At 43.2% G+C, this 16,643-nt stretch overlaps 1 protein-coding gene across 1 annotated transcript in view; it reads left to right on the forward strand.

The window, feature by feature from the left end:
* Positions 1-16,643, forward strand: part of FAM107B (family with sequence similarity 107 member B) — a 222,330-nt gene that overhangs the window by 82,597 nt on the left and 123,090 nt on the right. Inside the window, exon 2 of the mRNA XM_007460892.1 lies at positions 4,951-5,011. Within this exon, the coding sequence (XP_007460954.1) occupies positions 4,951-5,011 (61 nt within the window). The remainder of the gene's footprint in view (positions 1-4,950; positions 5,012-16,643) is intronic.

A 16,643-nucleotide genomic window follows, 5' to 3' on the forward strand; every position in this document is an offset into this window, starting at 1 on the left:
AAAAAAAAAAAAAAAAAAAAAAAGAATGTATATATGTGTAAAATTGAGTCACTTTGCTGTCCAGCAGAGATTGGTATAACATTGTAGATCAACTATACCTCAATAAAAATAAATAAATAAATTTTGGCTGCTAAAATATTAAAACACCTTTGTTCCAACTGGTAACTAACTGCTCCCCAAGCCCTTGAGTGGCATCCATTTCCCACATCACGCCTCTCCCCCCACCGCTGAACTCTGCATGGTCCAGGAAGTAAAGAGTTAATGCCTGTACTCCAGGGACCTCTGGGAGCCTCCACAATCTGATTAGTTGGTGGCCTGTACCATACAGGCTGTTAACTATTTTGAATATCATCCCATGTTACATGTGATGTACATGAAGCTGCTGGCACAGGCTAGCCACTAAATAAGCGGTAGGTATTTTCAGTCCTGTGGCTTTGGAGAATTGTCTACTTGGAGTCTATATTTTGAACAGCAGTGTAACCAGCATCCTTCCTTCCCTTGGGGAACTGCACCTTCCCCATTCTCTGAGGTTCTAGTGAGGCTTCCAACTGCAGCACCCCATCCCTCCAGTGGCTCACGGGATGGGCAGTGATGTAGGTCTGGAAGATCAGGGTCCCCATTCCCTGACAGGCATGTGCACGTGACCCAAGATAGAGCAATAGGAAGCTTCCCTTAGAACTCTACACAGTCGTCCCTCAGTATCCACAGGGCGATTGGTTCCAGGACCCTCCTGATCACCACAGATGCTCTAGTCCCTTATATAAAAAGGTTTCTGAAATTCGATCTGCAGTTGGTTGAATCCACTGATGCGGAGGGCTGACTGCATTATGAATGCAGGGCCTGAAACTCTTCTTGTCCCCGTCCCCCTTTGAAACATGAGCTGAAAGGATGTGGCCCCAGAGCTCCTGTCTGTGCAATGAAGGAGGAGCCTGGGAAGTGACACACAGACAGAAAAACAGAGAGACTGAGAAAAAGAGAGGACCCTGGTGATACTGTCTGAGTACCAGACCAGGTTTTTATCCTTTAAAACAGTTATTCTCAAGCTTGACTGTGTATCAGCATCACTGGAAGCGCTAATAAAGAATCCAGAGGCCTAGGGATGTTGAAGTGGGAAGGGGTTGGACCCTCTGTATTTGTGCCACACTCTCCAGGTGATTGCATACACATCAAAGTTCGAGAACTACAGCTTTACAAAAGCATGCGATCCAATACACCTCCTCTTCTGCTGTAGCTACTTAGGTTCCCAACAAGCAGACTGGGAAAAGCACCTAGGACTTTCTGGCGCCATGCAGACAGGGAATAAAGCAAATTTCTGGTCAAGGTCCCAGTATCCCTGATCTTGGGTAGCTTAGTGAATTGCAGGTTTTACTCATGAGGAATATTCTCCATGGACCCAGTGGTGGCGGGAGCGAGATTTTTTTTTTTTTTTTTTTTTTTTTACTTTTTTTTTTTCGGTACGCGGGCCTCTCACTGCCGTGGCCTCTCCCGTTGTGGAGCGCAGGCTCCGGACGCGCAGCCTCAGCGGCCATGGCTCACAGGCCCAGCCGCTCCGCGGCATGTGGGATCCTCCTGGACCGGGACACGAACCCGCGTCCCCTGCATCAGCAGGTGGACTCCCAACCACCGCGCCACCAGGGAAGCCCGGGAGCGAGATTTTGAAGTGGTTAAGATGACTCCTCCCATCTTTCTGGGCTCCCCTGCATCTACAGTTATCCGAAGGGCATTCCCTGAGCTGGAAGAAGTTAGGGGGCAACCTAAGCTATCAGGCAGTTGGCAGAGGAATGGGGAAATAAACAATAAACAACAACTGAGTAAAGACAAGTTGCAGGACTCTGGGACACATGGTATCAGAGCCTTTCTCTTCCTTTTGCCTTTGCATCTCACCACATACTGGGTTCATTCTCTTGAGCTATCTCATGTGATGTGACTATCGCTAGCTCTGGGGCTCCATCCTGAGGGGTTGAAGACTGTAGGACATCCACCAACCAAACTGAAACGTCCCAACCTCCTCACTCTAACTAGCCTGAATTAGGTTATATCCTCTTGCCTGGGTTAACCCTGTGGCCAGGGGATAGCAGCTTTTACCAGAAGTGGGTGGGTGGCTGCTGGCTGGGCAGACAGGAGCCGCCCCATCTCATATTAATAGTGAGTCATGTGGTATTCTTATATCCATCACCTCATTTGATCTTCACAGCAACCCCACAAAAACATAAACTATTACATTTATTAGCATTGATAAGGAAACTGAGGCTCACAGAGTTCCTACACGGCAGAGCAGGATTTGAACCCTGGCTGTATTTTTTCTTTTCTTTTCTTTTCTTTTTTGCACCACGCAGCATGTGGGATCTTAGTTCCCAAACCAGGGATCAAACTCATGCTCCCTGCCCTGGAAGCACGGATTCTTAACCACTGGACCACCAGGGAAGTCCTGGCTGTATTTTTAAAAAGAAAAAGAAATATAATTGCTCACTTAGGCCAAAAAGTCCATGGTTAAGCTCGCTTCAGGCATGGCTGGATCAGGGGCTCTAATGATATCATCAGGACTCAGTATCAGTCCATCTCTTGGCTCTGCCTTTGTGTGGGCTTCTGTCCCAGCTGCATGTGACAGCAGCAGCCCAACCCTCACTCCACAGTTGTCTCAGGATTTGGGACCAGTGGCTAAGAATAGAAGCCTATTCCTGGAAACGCAGAGAAAATCTCTCATTAGCCCAGATTGGGTCACATATGACCACTCTGCACCAATCACAGGGAAATGCAGCAAACTGATCGGCGCAGCCCCGGGTCATGTGACCACCCCTGGAGCGGTGAGGAGGGAGGTTTTGTGTGTGTGTGTGTGTGTGTGTGTGTGTGTGTGTGTGTGTGTGTACTGAGGTGGTTTCATAGGAACCACAATTCATTAGGAGGGGTAAAGGATGACTTTAAAGAGGAAATCAGGACACACTTATTAGAAAGTGTGAGTGAATGCCAGGCAGCAACATCAACAGATGTCTACTACAGTTGGACTGTTGTCATTTTATTCTAGCTTTGCTGGGAAAAAGCCAGTAAGAACAAATTCAGCAAATCACAGACTTGCACTGAAGAGAAGAAACTCAAGAATCTACGGAGCTCAGCTTTTTTTCTCTAAATAGAACATAGTTTATACTATTGAAGACAGATGCTTGTTTATTCTATGCTGAGAGCTCTCTGGCCAGACAGATTCCAAATATCCTTCCATCTGCAGATCCTTCCAGGGCTTTGCAATTTTCACTAATTAATGAGAAGACTGGGGGAGGGGAAACTTAAAATGAAGTAATAAATATGCTTGGAAGAAAGTTAAAGGGCTGAGTTATTTCACAGTTCTGGAATTCAGAGCAATGAAAAAAGCAAACAGTCCTATTGGCTCAAAGGAGAATCCTTTCATCCATGAAACAACTTTATTTAGATTATTTTGGTGTGTTGAGAGACTTTCCCTGTGGCTATATTATAAAATAACTCCTCACGTTTTTATTCTATACTGTTCTATTGGGCCTTGTGAAACAAGAAATTATTTGCTGCGTTTAGTTGCTGTGTAATGGGGCTTTTCTATCATTTACATGTCCTTGGTATATGTTAATTCACATCGTTTTAGAAATGTAATTGTGGAAGCAATTGTCATTAAAATTTCTTGTAATGTATAAAATCTAGATAATGGGACCGAAGGCCTGTTTGACCAAATTGCCTGTGTCAATACAATTTCATGGGTTTTAAAAGTAGGAAAAATTTTTGAAACCGGTCCCTGGTGGTAAACATTTGAAGATGATTTTTGATCTCTGAAAAAAATTTGTTCCCCAAAACACAGGTGAAATCAATTCCTTTCTGAGTTGATACTGATGGTGATTTAATGAAACTAATCTTTATGAATTAAAAAGGATATTTATTTATCTTACTAACCAAGCTTGAGAGTCTGGTGGTTTCTCAGCCAGATGAGATATTACCTAGGAGCTGCACACTTAAAACAAATTGGGCATGGCTCCTATGATAAATAATGTCAGTTTTTGAGTTCCATTGTTCCACTCTGGTTAGAGAGTCATTATCATTTATGGAACCCTACACCCATATGCTTTATTTTGGCCCAGAACATCTTCCATTGCGCTAAATTCTTAGGAAGAACAAAGTATGTGCAGAAAGGGTGCCAGCCTAGGGAGGAAGCTGAGTAGGGAACTACCTACAGTATAATGCATTCATGAGATGTTAGAAGGAATCTTTCCTAAAGATTAAGGTCCCCCAGATTTAGTTCATACGGGAACTCAACGAATATTTGTTCAAAGAAGAAAAAAAATAAGTAAAGGTATCAGCATAAAATCACCTTGCAGACAAAACTAGAAAAGCCCCATGTAGACATTCCTCTTAATTTACACCTCCCCACCCCCCGCTCCTAGCTGGACCTACTTTGACCAATGCTATAGGAGTCAACATTGTCATTAAAGAATGTCATACCAGAACTCAGAGAATGAGGTTGCTCACCTTCCCAGAGATAAAAATAACTGTGAGCCGGGATAGAATTCAGTAAGGCACACGAAATCAGCCTTTTCAATTGTGAAAAAGAAAACATAATTCTCTTCGTTGCATCATATGTACTTGCAGAAATGTTCTCCCGCAGAGAAACCCACCCCACTGTGTTTAAGTAACTGATGTCCCCAAATGTATTAGTCACAGAGAGCATCTGGGTTGTACAATTGCAGGGGCAACAGTCAGACGCTTCCACGTCAATGGCACCATGGAGTTTGTAACCCAGTAGCCACATAGTTATTCTGCTTAATAGCTGTTGTTGAATTTGTTGCTTCTCTGAAGCCTCAGTTCATAAGGGCGCGGTCTAGTTTTTTCAGAGCTTCATCTCATATTAATTAGTTGGTTTGCAAAAAGTGTTGCCGTAAATTAATGCATTGTTTTTCTTTTCTCCCTGTTTTTCTGGTCTGTGGGACTGGAATTCAGGAAGAAGAGGGATCCCCAAAAGAACCACAATGCCTCGGGTTGGAACGGAAGATGGCAGCAGGTAGAGTCCATTCAGGGCAGCGCCTCCTTTTCTGGGCCACTATTGTTGACAGCAAGGCTCGCAGAATCCGAAAGCTCTGCAGATTGCAAAGGAAAATCTGTATGTTCCCAGTGATTGGAAACATGACTAGAAATGTCACTTGTGATGTATTCCAGGCACGACATCTGGATAATCTGGTCATGATGCAGAAAATAGCTTCTTTTCTTTCTCTTCTTCTTTCTTTTATTGATTTCAGTTCTTGCTGAACAAATACTTGCAATAAAGTAGATGATGATAATGATAAAGAAATTTCAAATTCAGTAATACTAAAATAAGTAGTGTAATTTTTTACTAGAGTATTTATGATTACCTTGGAAAATGCTATCTAGATGCATTTGCTGGTTTTTTTACGTTAGTGTATAGTTAAATATGCAGCTTTGCTAAAGCTATTTACCCCATAATAGGACTTCGATTAAGATAATATGGAAAGAAACAAATCATGAGTTTATAACTTAGCTTCTGCCTATGATCGGTAATGATAATGAGATGTAATGGTCATAAAAATAAACATTAGTTGAATGGACCTCATAATAATGAAAGCTAAATCTTAATACTCTCAGCTTCTATTTTCCAATGACTTTAATTTGGTGTTTTATATGATGAGGGGTTAGAAGAGGGCTTCAGATGTGTTTGCTGCTCATAGAGGGTCATGTTCTTGTAATTTAATGAAAATCAGGGAGCAGAATTAAGAAAATAAAAATGGTAACAAAAAGAATATGCACAGTGGGGGGGGGGAGTTGGCACCCTGCTCTGATTTATATGGAGGAGAGACAATTAGCAATTACCCAGCTCTAGCATCTCCCTCTACAGCCCTCCCAAGTGTCTACCCTCACCAGTAACAGACATTGCTTTAGTTTCAGGCCTCTTCTGATTCTCTCCCCTTGCAGATCTTTGCATGACTGGCTCCTCTCTTCAGGTAATTCTCAGCTGAAATGTACAGTCCCAGAAGCTACCTTGTCATTCCTTGAAATCACTCTTCATCCATTGCCCGTTTTTATTTTTTCCATAACACTTATTAGGATCCCAAATCATCTTTCTGTTGATTGGTTTCTTTACTTACTGTCCTCTCAAGAGATTGTGGCATAGGAGTTGGGTCTGGAAGGATAGATATGAAATCCATTTGTGAAGAGAGACACATTAGCTGGTGTGTTTATAAAGTGAAAACCAAATACTGTAAGTTGAATCCAAAGTGATATCTATTTGGAGTTCTGCCCATTTTTTTGCTGATGACCTGATCCTTTGGCATCTGTCACCTTATCCTGAGGTCTATAATTTATATTTGCAGGGGCCACCCAGGGGACAATGACAGGTTAATTGGGAGTGTATTTAAATTTTACCACCATCGTTACCTGCCCTTTGAGCTCTAATAATTCAGCATCTATGTACGTTTGAGGTTTTGTTTAATGTGACCTGCTTGTAATAGACAACCCTAATGCCTACTCAGAATCAGGTAGCATCCCCCCTTGACTTTATGGGTAATGTAGCTGAGCAGATAGAGTAGCCCATTTGTAACAAGTCCCTTTTAATGTGATACAGCATGGGTTGCTGTCACCTGGTGCTTCATTTCGGCAAGACCAGCGCTGGGAAGTTTCATTAGATGGATGAGGTTTACCTTTACCTCCAGCCGACCCTTCTGGTGCCCTGCACCTCTTCAGTGGGGTTCCTCCCCACTACCTCATCCCCCCAGTTTCTCTACCTTCAGGAGGACATGCAGTCAGGCTCATACACCTCGGTGCATGTTAATTCACATCATTGTGTTGCTTCTTGTTCAGCCTGTTGGTATTTTAAACCACAAATCTACCTGTGGAATGAAAACAATGTGGTGGTGTTAAAGGGATTTTAAACATCAGCAAACAATTAAATAAGAGGGGCATTTCTGGTTACAACCGCAATGCCTGGTTAGACACTTTCTCAGCCTGAGCATTGGATGGCCCTGAGTTATGGGGCCACGCAACAAAGATTCCGTCAGACTGTGTGTTCCTTTGGAGCAAGGATTATGTCCGTTTACAAGTGAGGTTACATCCTTTATTGAAAGGCGCCATTTTAAAGAATTATTATATCCTTCTGATACAACATTCAAGGCAAAAGTAAAGAAAAGGATGGGGAGCTAAACTGGGGTTAAGCTTATCACTCTGCACAGAGACAAGGAAGAATGAAGTAATGGACCCATGAAAAATGGTGATGAGAAGGAGGTATTATGGTGAAGAGGTTTCCATATACTTAAGAGATCCTTTTGATGTGGCCATGATGTTGCTCATATAATAGAGAGAAAAAAAAACAAAGATGCTCTACTGATAGTGACAAGGAGGAGGCTGTAATTCCAACCAGGGAGAGCTCTACGTCAGCAAGAAGGCATGGTTTGAAGCCTGACAACGTGACCTAATAAGCCAGTTATTGGAAGGTGCTGAGGACAGGGTAGGAACTAGTCTACACGTTCTCACCTGGGTGTATGCCTTGTTTCTAAGCAGCAGTAGCTGCCTTCATTTAATCTCTTTTTATTCTACTGAAAGGCCCTTGGAACAAGGCAAGAATCACACATACATACGACAGCTTATAAAAGGCATTGATATTGAATAAGATTAAAACTGAGCATTACTTTTCTTAGTACAGAGACTCAGGTTTATAGCTGACAGAAGAAAACAACAGATCTTGCTTAGGCTCATCTTATTTGTAGCCAAAGGAAAAGATATTATGTAGTACCAGTTTTCTAGAAAGAGGGAGATGAACAACTTTTCAGAGGTGGCCCATCATATCTTAATTTATTCATTCATTCATTCCCTTGTGGGCAATGAGACCAATCAATGGGACAACTATGCTTTCTTGAGAGAATTCTTTTTAAAAATTAATTGGATCCTTTCTGATGGCTATGTTTCACCCCCCCAAAATAAAGTAATATGTGTTTTAAAAATGTTGGCTCTATCTTGCCACGTCTCTTGCCACGCATTGCTTTAGAAGCAAAGCCAAGTACTTTTGAATGCTGAAACAATTTTAAATGTGTTTAAAATCCAGGAAGACTTTGTGGAATCCTTATTAGCTTTTAGTTTGCATTCGCCCTGTGCTGTTAGGGCCCCAAGATTGCAACACTTTGTTCATAAGAGGCGAGAAACCATTTTATGACTGTCAAAGAATTTCATCTGAATGTTCTCCTTTTGCAAAAGGTCACCTAGGGTGGAGTGGGCCCCAGCACACTTTCAGAGGTGGCTGTCTGTGTCATCTGCACTTAGTCAAATTTTCATTTCCTGTGGTTTGTAGGTTATTCAAGTGTAAAGTAACGAACCCCAAACGGTTAAAGTTCTTTAACTAAAAATGGATGCGATGAGGGGAAAATATATGTATTTTTTGTAACCTTCCTGGGGAAGTGAGACCAGGGTTCCACTCTGCAGCTTCTTAAGCGATGTGATGTTACTGTGTGTGTGAGGCTGGGCCCCCGAGGACACTCAGAAGTTAGGCTTTCCGGCTGAGAGCCCTGGGAGGTGACGAAAATGAGACGGAGTCTCTGATAATTCAGACAAAATGTCTGCTTTTACTTTCACATCACAGTAGAACAGTCCAAATGAGGTTTCTGCCCCAGCCAACTGTATTTCAGTCAAACTCCATTCTGATCGCGCCAAAAAGTTATCTTCCTTACTGATCTTTCTGAGGCTCCAGCCAATGAATAGAAAATTGTTCAGGTAGGGAAGTTAGAAAACAGGAGCGTGGTACACCTCCTTTATCCTGAATTTACTTTCTTTCCATTCTCTGGAACTTGGAACAGATAATCTGAGGATTCCTGGGAGGCCTTTTATTAGAGAAAATGCTACTGGGGGTTGTAGATGGCTTTCAGCAAAGTCCTTATCCATTTTTTTTTTTTTTGCGGTACACGGGCCTCTCACTGTTGCAGCCTCTCCCGTTGCAGAGGACAGGCTCCGGACACGCAGGCTCAGCGGCCATGGCTCACGGGCCCAGCCGCTCCGCGGCATGTGGGATCTTCCCGGAGCGGGGCACGAACCCACGTCCCCTGCATCAGCAGGCGGACTCTCAACCACTGCGCCACCAGGGAAGCCCAAAGTCCTTATCCTTAAATTCCTTTATGGGACTTTGCTACCATACTTTTATTTTAGTCTAAGGAATCCCACTATAACTGTGTCTACTTCAAATAATAGTGATTAGATGTTCCCTATCACATACATTCTTCTGAAGCAATGATGGCAGCAACCTGCTTGCTGCTGGAGGCTCATCAAAAGAACAAAGTCCTCTGAGGGTGACACATTCCCTATTCTGAGAACTAAAACCCCCCTGGATAGGAGGTCACGGGCTCTAACACGTATTCGTAGAGAGGAAGACGTTTCTAGAATTTGCTTACAGATTCTGCATTATCAGGGTCGGTAGGAAAAAGTCTTTTTTTTTTGCCTGGAGTTTCTTCACCTGTGGAGTCAGTTGGACTTGCCCTAGAATCCAAGGAGACGTTTCTCTGGTGACTGGGGGTGGGTGGATGGGGCCGGGGGTGTTGTTTGCCTCTGGCAGGAGAGGGTGGCCAGCCACGGAAGGCTTCACGTCTGCGGTGATGGGAGACTTCCTGGCCTGCCTATTAAAGTATGTCAGTTGGCTCCCAGCTCACTACCTTTCGCATGGAGAAGGTGTCAGATGGAGGAAATCGGGTTTCCAAGTTCTCAGTGCTCTCCTAGACAAAGAGCTCTTAAGTGATGGTACCACCCACGTCATACGTCTTCCACAGCATCACCCAGAGAGCACTCTTGGCTTTTTCTCCTCCCATGGGCAGAGAGCTAATCGTTTCCAGATCTTTTATTTAGGAAATTCAACAGACTGCTTATTGTTTGTAAATGGGAAAATACAAGTTTAAAGAAAGTGAGGGTTTGCTTTAGTCCTCTGTGTTCAAGGTATACCTGATGCATTGTTGATTGATGGGCATCTGTGACTTGAGGAGAAGCAGAAATGCAACTGCACAGCTGATGGTTGGTTTTGACACTGTGCGCACGTGCGCAGTGAGACACCCCGCCAGCTTTGTCTTGTACTACTCTCCATCCGATCCTATGTCCCCTTAGCATAGTGGACATGCAGTCAGAGAGCTTTCCAGACGTTCATCCAGGTCATAACGTCAGTCAGTTACCAGGAATGAAATCTTCAGTGCGGTAATACTTGGAGCAGAATTGCCTAATGTGTGTGTGTGTGTGTGTGTGTGTGTGTGTCACAAGATGTGTTTCTACCCTATTCCACTTTCTTTGATTACTTTGTTGTTTGGTTAAAATGTGTTATTGGGTCTTCGTAAGAACCCCTTAGAGGACAAAGAATTGGGAAGGTGACATTAATATACAAAAGCAGCAATGATTAAAGTAGCACGTGCATTAAATAAATCAAACTGTACAGCGATGCTCTTTAAAGGTTTCCATCCTGGGGGAATCTCTCTACCCCCTTCCCACTTCCCACTTCCTTTCCCCGCACGTGAATAAGAAGATGGCACTTGTGTTGCATGCAACATAGTTGGATGCCCACCCAGCTCTCTCCTGGGAGTGTACCTTCCCTTCTGTTCTCAGGATATGCGGAGTGGAAAAAGCACCATCTAGAAATTCCAGCTGATTATTGTCACAAAGGCTCTGAGGACAGAAAACGTGAAGGTTTTACATCTCAGATTGTTGTTGTCGTTGTTTTTGTTGCTCCTTACCCATGTTTCTCTGCAAACGTTTCAGTGAAGTGGCATTTTTGGTTCCGGGGGCCCTGACATCAGCTGCTTTGTTTCCTTGCTCTCCCTACCTCCAGTTCAACTTGGCTTCATGGCAGCCGTACTTTGCTACACGCTTCAGTGATTCCTGGTGGATCGGCCACTGTTCCCGAATTTGCATATTGAAGGGGGCACAGGGTCAAGCAACATGGTTGAAAAGACAGTAAGGGACTTGTCCTACAGCTGCTTTTGGGCAGCACTTTATGTAATACTGGGAAAATGTGATTGTCCGTATCAAAGACCGGGGAGGCGGGACGGATGAAGTTGGGGGTGCGCCCTGTCTCCCACCTTCCACTTCAGCGCACATCTGCCCCACTTCCGGCACCTGCAGGCCTCTGCCTGAGGATTTCTCTTCCAGAACCTGTTCTAAGACCCCTCAGGAGCAGCTCTCGAGTGATCACTGGTGGGACTTGATGAACCGATACCTCTGCTCTCTGGCCCCTTGGGGAGCACAGCTGGGGAGCACGAGCCACGCCGGCTCCCAGGGTTGCTCCACGGAGTCAAGCCCCAGTCACCCTCGGAAGTAGCTGGCTGGATAAAGCCCAGTGCTGGCTGCCCTGCTCCCATCTCTGCACCCCACTCCTCTCCTGGTGTATCCTCCACCTCCTGCGAGGAATCCAAACTAAGAGAAGGTCCCTTGACAATCTCTGCACTGAACTCATCATAACATATTTGAAAGCATCCCTGAGCCTGGTTGAAATCTCAGAAAAGAAAACCTTTCAAAAAAAAAATTTTTTTTAAATACCTAAATACAAAATAGCTGCTTTGATTACTACCTTATTAACTGGTCAAAATGGTGGCATAGCCAAGCTTCTTAAAGTTCCTTTTTTCTGACTGCAGCCCTCCGTCCTTCCCTGTTCACTGGGGATGGTTAACACGTCCAGCTTAGTTACTGATTGCATCCATGTGAACAAGAATAATCATCTACCCTGCTTTGAACCTGGTTAAAAACAAACAGCTTAGGAAAGAACACCTCTGGTTCCTTATCCTTCATCACGGAGAGATGATGGGAGAAGGAGACAATCAAACATGATAGTAAAATGTTAATGAACAACTTTCTCAAACAAATTATAGCCAAGAGCTGATATTCAGTCTACGAGCTACACAGATATTCAGAAACAGTGAATAATTCCAAACTCCTGCAAGTTGATTTTAACTGCTTATGGCTGAGGTTACAAACAGGGTCAACTCAGCTTATAGATGTGTTTTGTTTGGCCCACAGTCTTTAAAAATTTTGTTCAATCGGTTGTCAATGTTTAAAAAGTGGAAAATTTCATGTAAAAATCTAGGTTCTAATTTCTCTCGAGAAATTTGGCCAGAGACTGGCCAAACCAGGCTTGCATCCTTAAGTGATAAAAAAAAAATCAGCTGGGGTTGCATCCTCTAGATGTTCCCTCTCCATCCTGCCTGTGGTTTGAGGAGCAGGTAAGATGATGCAGGGGCTGTTGCTATAGAAACAGGAGGGAATGCTGTTCAAGCTGATGAGCACTTACCTCGGCCAGTGATCTTCACACAGTTCTCTGAAGTTCCCCGCAGTGATGGTTTCTTCTTTGTAAGAGGCTAACACTATACTCTTCAGAAGCTTCTCATGATTTCAGGAATGGAGGATTACAAACATTTGGCAGCTATGCAGGGTACCCCCAGGAGAAGGAACCACGTAATGGATGGGTGCGGCTGAAACGCTAGAAGTGTATTCCAGCTCACACTTTGGTGACACGTGACGTTGGAGGACTCGAGGTCACCTAAGGGGCCACAGTTTTCTCCTCTGGGTCATCCTTTTGTGGGAACTGAGGAACCACCATGTTCTCACTGAGAGGGTTGCAGCCAAAGACTTCTGTTTCTGCCTATGCTCAGCAAGCCTGATGTAATATCCCCTTTGTGAGCATTTGCCTATCTGGCTGTGTGCCTGGCACCTTTTACATGGATTTTGATCAAGCATGACTCCTGTGTGTATAGTAATCATGGAAATTTTCAGCTTTCCTATCCAAGGAGAAGTTGACAAAGGGGACAAATTGCCCTTGGCTTTTTTCAAGCTATAGAAGCAGAACAGATCAAGGACTCAAAAAGTCAGGGTTTCGCAAAGACCCAATTCTAGTATTTGGCCATCACTGTGAACACTGGGTCATCCATGCATTTGGTCACATAGTTCTTCTGTCTGTGTGTTCAGCAAGGGTGTATGGAACCTGCTGCTATGCTGGGTACTGAGATAGGGCCTGAAGTCTTGCCTTCTTGCTTTTTTGTTCACCTGGAACCAGTTACTACCCTCAACCCTAATAGCCATGTTTCCAGAAGTTCGTGCTTTGCCATTTTTTCCTGTGCCTGGACTCTTCTCATAGCTGCCCTGCTCTAAGGGGTTCACAGTATGTAGTTCCTTCCGACAATTTGAAAAGGCTTCAGGAAAATGGATAATTGTATCACTCCCTTCAGGTGACTACAACTTTTCTCTGTTCTTTACCTCCTACAACCGACTGATTTTATCCTTAGTTAATGTGGTCCAGCTGCCATGTTTGATTTTTGCATATTCATGATCACATCATCTGAATTGTTCTTTTCTAACAATTGAACATAAAACATCTGGTAACCATGCCGACCTGGTACTTAACAATAATACCAGCTAACATTTATTACGTACTTGCAATTCATTAGGGACCTTGCTAAGTGCTTTACATGGATTTCTTATTTGATCCTCTTAACAGCGCTAAGGAATTGGTACTATATTATTCCCACTATGCAGATAAGGGAGCACAAGTTTAAAGAGTTCATTTATCCCAACACAAGTCTGCTTGAGTCCAAAGTCCTACCCTCTTAGCCATTTCAGCAACTCTGCAAATACCAAATGTCTTCTGGACAGAGTTAAGAATTTCTGAGCAGTACCATATGAGAGGGTTGATTTTATATCCTTCTGATTTGAGCAAGTTTATCAGCAGGGATCTTAGCTCGGGTGTCCTTTAGAAAGGTTAAACTTCTGGTTTCTTGTAAGAAGGGAGAGCTGGGGTAGGACGAATTCTTGGAATTTGCCCTGGGCATATAAAGTCATGCTTTGATGGAGATGAAGTAAAGAAATGAGAGACTTTACCTTTTTATTTAAAGTTTGGTGAAGTTGAGAATCTATGTTCTATTTTTTAAATTAATTAATTAATTTTATTTATTTATTTTTGGCTGCGTTAGGTCTTCGTTGCTGCTTGTGGACTTTCTCTAGTTGGGGTGAGCGGGGGCTCCTCTTCGTTGTGGTGCGTGGGCTTCTTATTGCGGTGGCTTCTCTTGTTGCGGAGCACGGGCTCTAGGCGCGCAGGCTTCAGTAGTTGTGGCACGCGGGCTCAGTAGTTGTGGCTCGCGGGCTCTAGAGCGCAGGCTCAGTAGCTGTGGCACACGGGCTTAGTTGCTCCGCGGCATGTGGGATCTTCTTGGACCAGGGCTTGAACCTGTGTCCCCTGCATTGGCAGGTGGATTCTTAACCACTGTGCCACCAGGGAAGCCCCGAGTGTCTGTGTTTTAAATCTACTTCACTCTATTGGGACATTATATTTAAATCTGGTAGAATCAAAAATAATAATAAACTTCCCTAAAACTTGGTTCTTCTATCCAATGGTATGATTTCTGTTTATGGTGTCACTATCCACCTTGGTTTCAAGCTTCAAGGCCAGGTTTGATTCCTTCTTTCTACTTAACCTCTGTATCATTCTTATTGAGTTCCTGTGTCATGTTTCTCATATCTATTTCAACTTTTTCAGTCTTGCTGTTACACTCCATTTTGGGTCATTATTCCCTCATGTCCAAACTATTTTAATAGTTTCCTAACAGGTCTCTGTGCATCCAGATTTCACCTGCTCTTAAACATCCTACACACCACTGACAGAGTATCTATTCATCTATTAAAATCACACCTAGGCTTGAAGGTCCAAGTTCAATTCTATAGTCTTGATGTAATAATGGAGGACATACCGAGAAGTAATCTCACCAAGACCTCCCTTATGGCCCATGATTTACAATCATGTGTGGACATGTCTCACCCCTGCCAGTTGTTTATACAATACTTATATTCACCTTATGCACAATTGCTCAATCCTATGGTAAGAGTGTATTTTGTTTGGTAAAAAAAAACGCCGAACTGTCTTCCAAGCTGTACCATTTTGTATTCCCACCAGCAATGAATGAAATTGCATGTTGGTCCACATCCTTGTCAGAACTTAGTGTTGTCAGTGTTTTGGATTTTGGCCACTCTAGTAGGTGTGTAGAGGTACCTTGTTGTTTTTTGACTGTGTTGTTTTTATTTTTTAATGACATTTAAATTTTCACTATGAGTATATATTATTAAATTAAATATTATTTAAATTAATAAATAATTAATATTATTAATTAATATATATTAATTAATAAATAATGGATATTTATTTATTAATAATAAATTAAATATTATTAAATTATTAAAAATTTAGTCATATAGTGAAATGGGAAAAAGCTATTGATTTAATGTGAAGTGAAAAACAGAGGACATTATTTACCATAATTACAACTACAAAACACAAAAACCGATGCATAGCTTGCAGAGCTTTACAAAATGGAGGGAAAGGAAACAGAATGCTCACAGTAGTTGTTTACCTTTATCGTCCTAGCTTCTAGCACCATAAGTATGCAATAAAAATTTTCATGGTTCTTAAATACATATTGGAATTAGGGATGAATTAATCTATTTTCCAAATTTGCCATAATGAGATGCTACAAGTTTTGTAATGAACAAAAGTTACTGTATACAAATAAGACTGATTTCACAACCCCCAAAACAATAACATAAGGGAAGGGGCTTTAATGTTGTTCATAAAAAGATTTCAAGTGTAGCATCTACTACCACGGGGCTTCCGGAAATCTCCCTCAAGAGAGCACACCCTTCCTCCTTCCTGTTTGGAACAGTGATGGGTAATCATGGTGGCCATCTTGGACCACGTGGCAACTTCGAGGATGAAACCACATGTTAAGGATAGTGGGGATAAAACACAGGAGAGGTATTGGTCTCTGGGGCCCAATACCAACTCTGGACCTTTCTTTTATGTGTAAGAACCAGAAAATAAAACCTTCTATCTCATATACACCACTGTTATTTTTGTTACTGTCCTTTGTAGCCAAAGCTAATTGTCACTCGTGTTACTCTTACAAGACCAGGAAGCTTCTTGAGGGGAGGATGGTATCTGTGCATCTTTGTCTCCATCCTAGCACTCGGCATAGTGTGTGTAGAACCAAATCCTCAGTAACTCTTTGTGAAATGAAGGAATAGAATTCAAGGAACTTGGAGAACTGAGTGCAAAGCGCCGTGTGGGAGAATGCAGGCATCTGAAAATGAGTGAAACGTGCTCTCTGCTCTCAAGGAACTGATAGTAAAATCGTGTGTGCACGTCTGTTTGTGTGTGGTCACTGTTTGCATCTGACACATCGGGGTAGATAAACGTGGGAAGGGGGTCAGCCCTCTGTCTCTTTGAATAAAAACAAGATGTCCGTTCACTTCTTGTTCTCTCCTGGCATCCTTGGTTCTTCAGCGCCTGCTGGAAAAGCCAGACCTCGCCTGGTGTTACTGTGACGTCTGAGCTTTGAGAGCTGTTTCCTTTCCTTCGAAGCCTGAGAAGGATTATTCTAGTGATATGTGAATAGCTGTGTGTGAGCACACAGGAAGTGGTTCCCTAGCAACAGGAACCTCCGACTGCCTCTGAGCCTCAGCGCGGTCCCTGCCTTTTGTTCTCTCTCCTCCGTCTCGCCTGTCAGCAAATGGCCAGAGTGACTGCACCTGCTCTGAATTAGGGGGGCCGTTCGTTTTCTAAGTCAAAGGGCCCTGTTCCTCTTTTGGTGGAGCTTCCTCATGAGGTCTGGGGCCTGTTTTGCTCCTGGTCA

This window comes from Lipotes vexillifer, unplaced genomic scaffold (assembly GCF_000442215.2).
Source record: "Lipotes vexillifer unplaced genomic scaffold, Lipotes_vexillifer_v1.1 scaffold534, whole genome shotgun sequence".
NCBI classification, from domain to species: domain Eukaryota; kingdom Metazoa; phylum Chordata; class Mammalia; order Artiodactyla; family Lipotidae; genus Lipotes; species Lipotes vexillifer.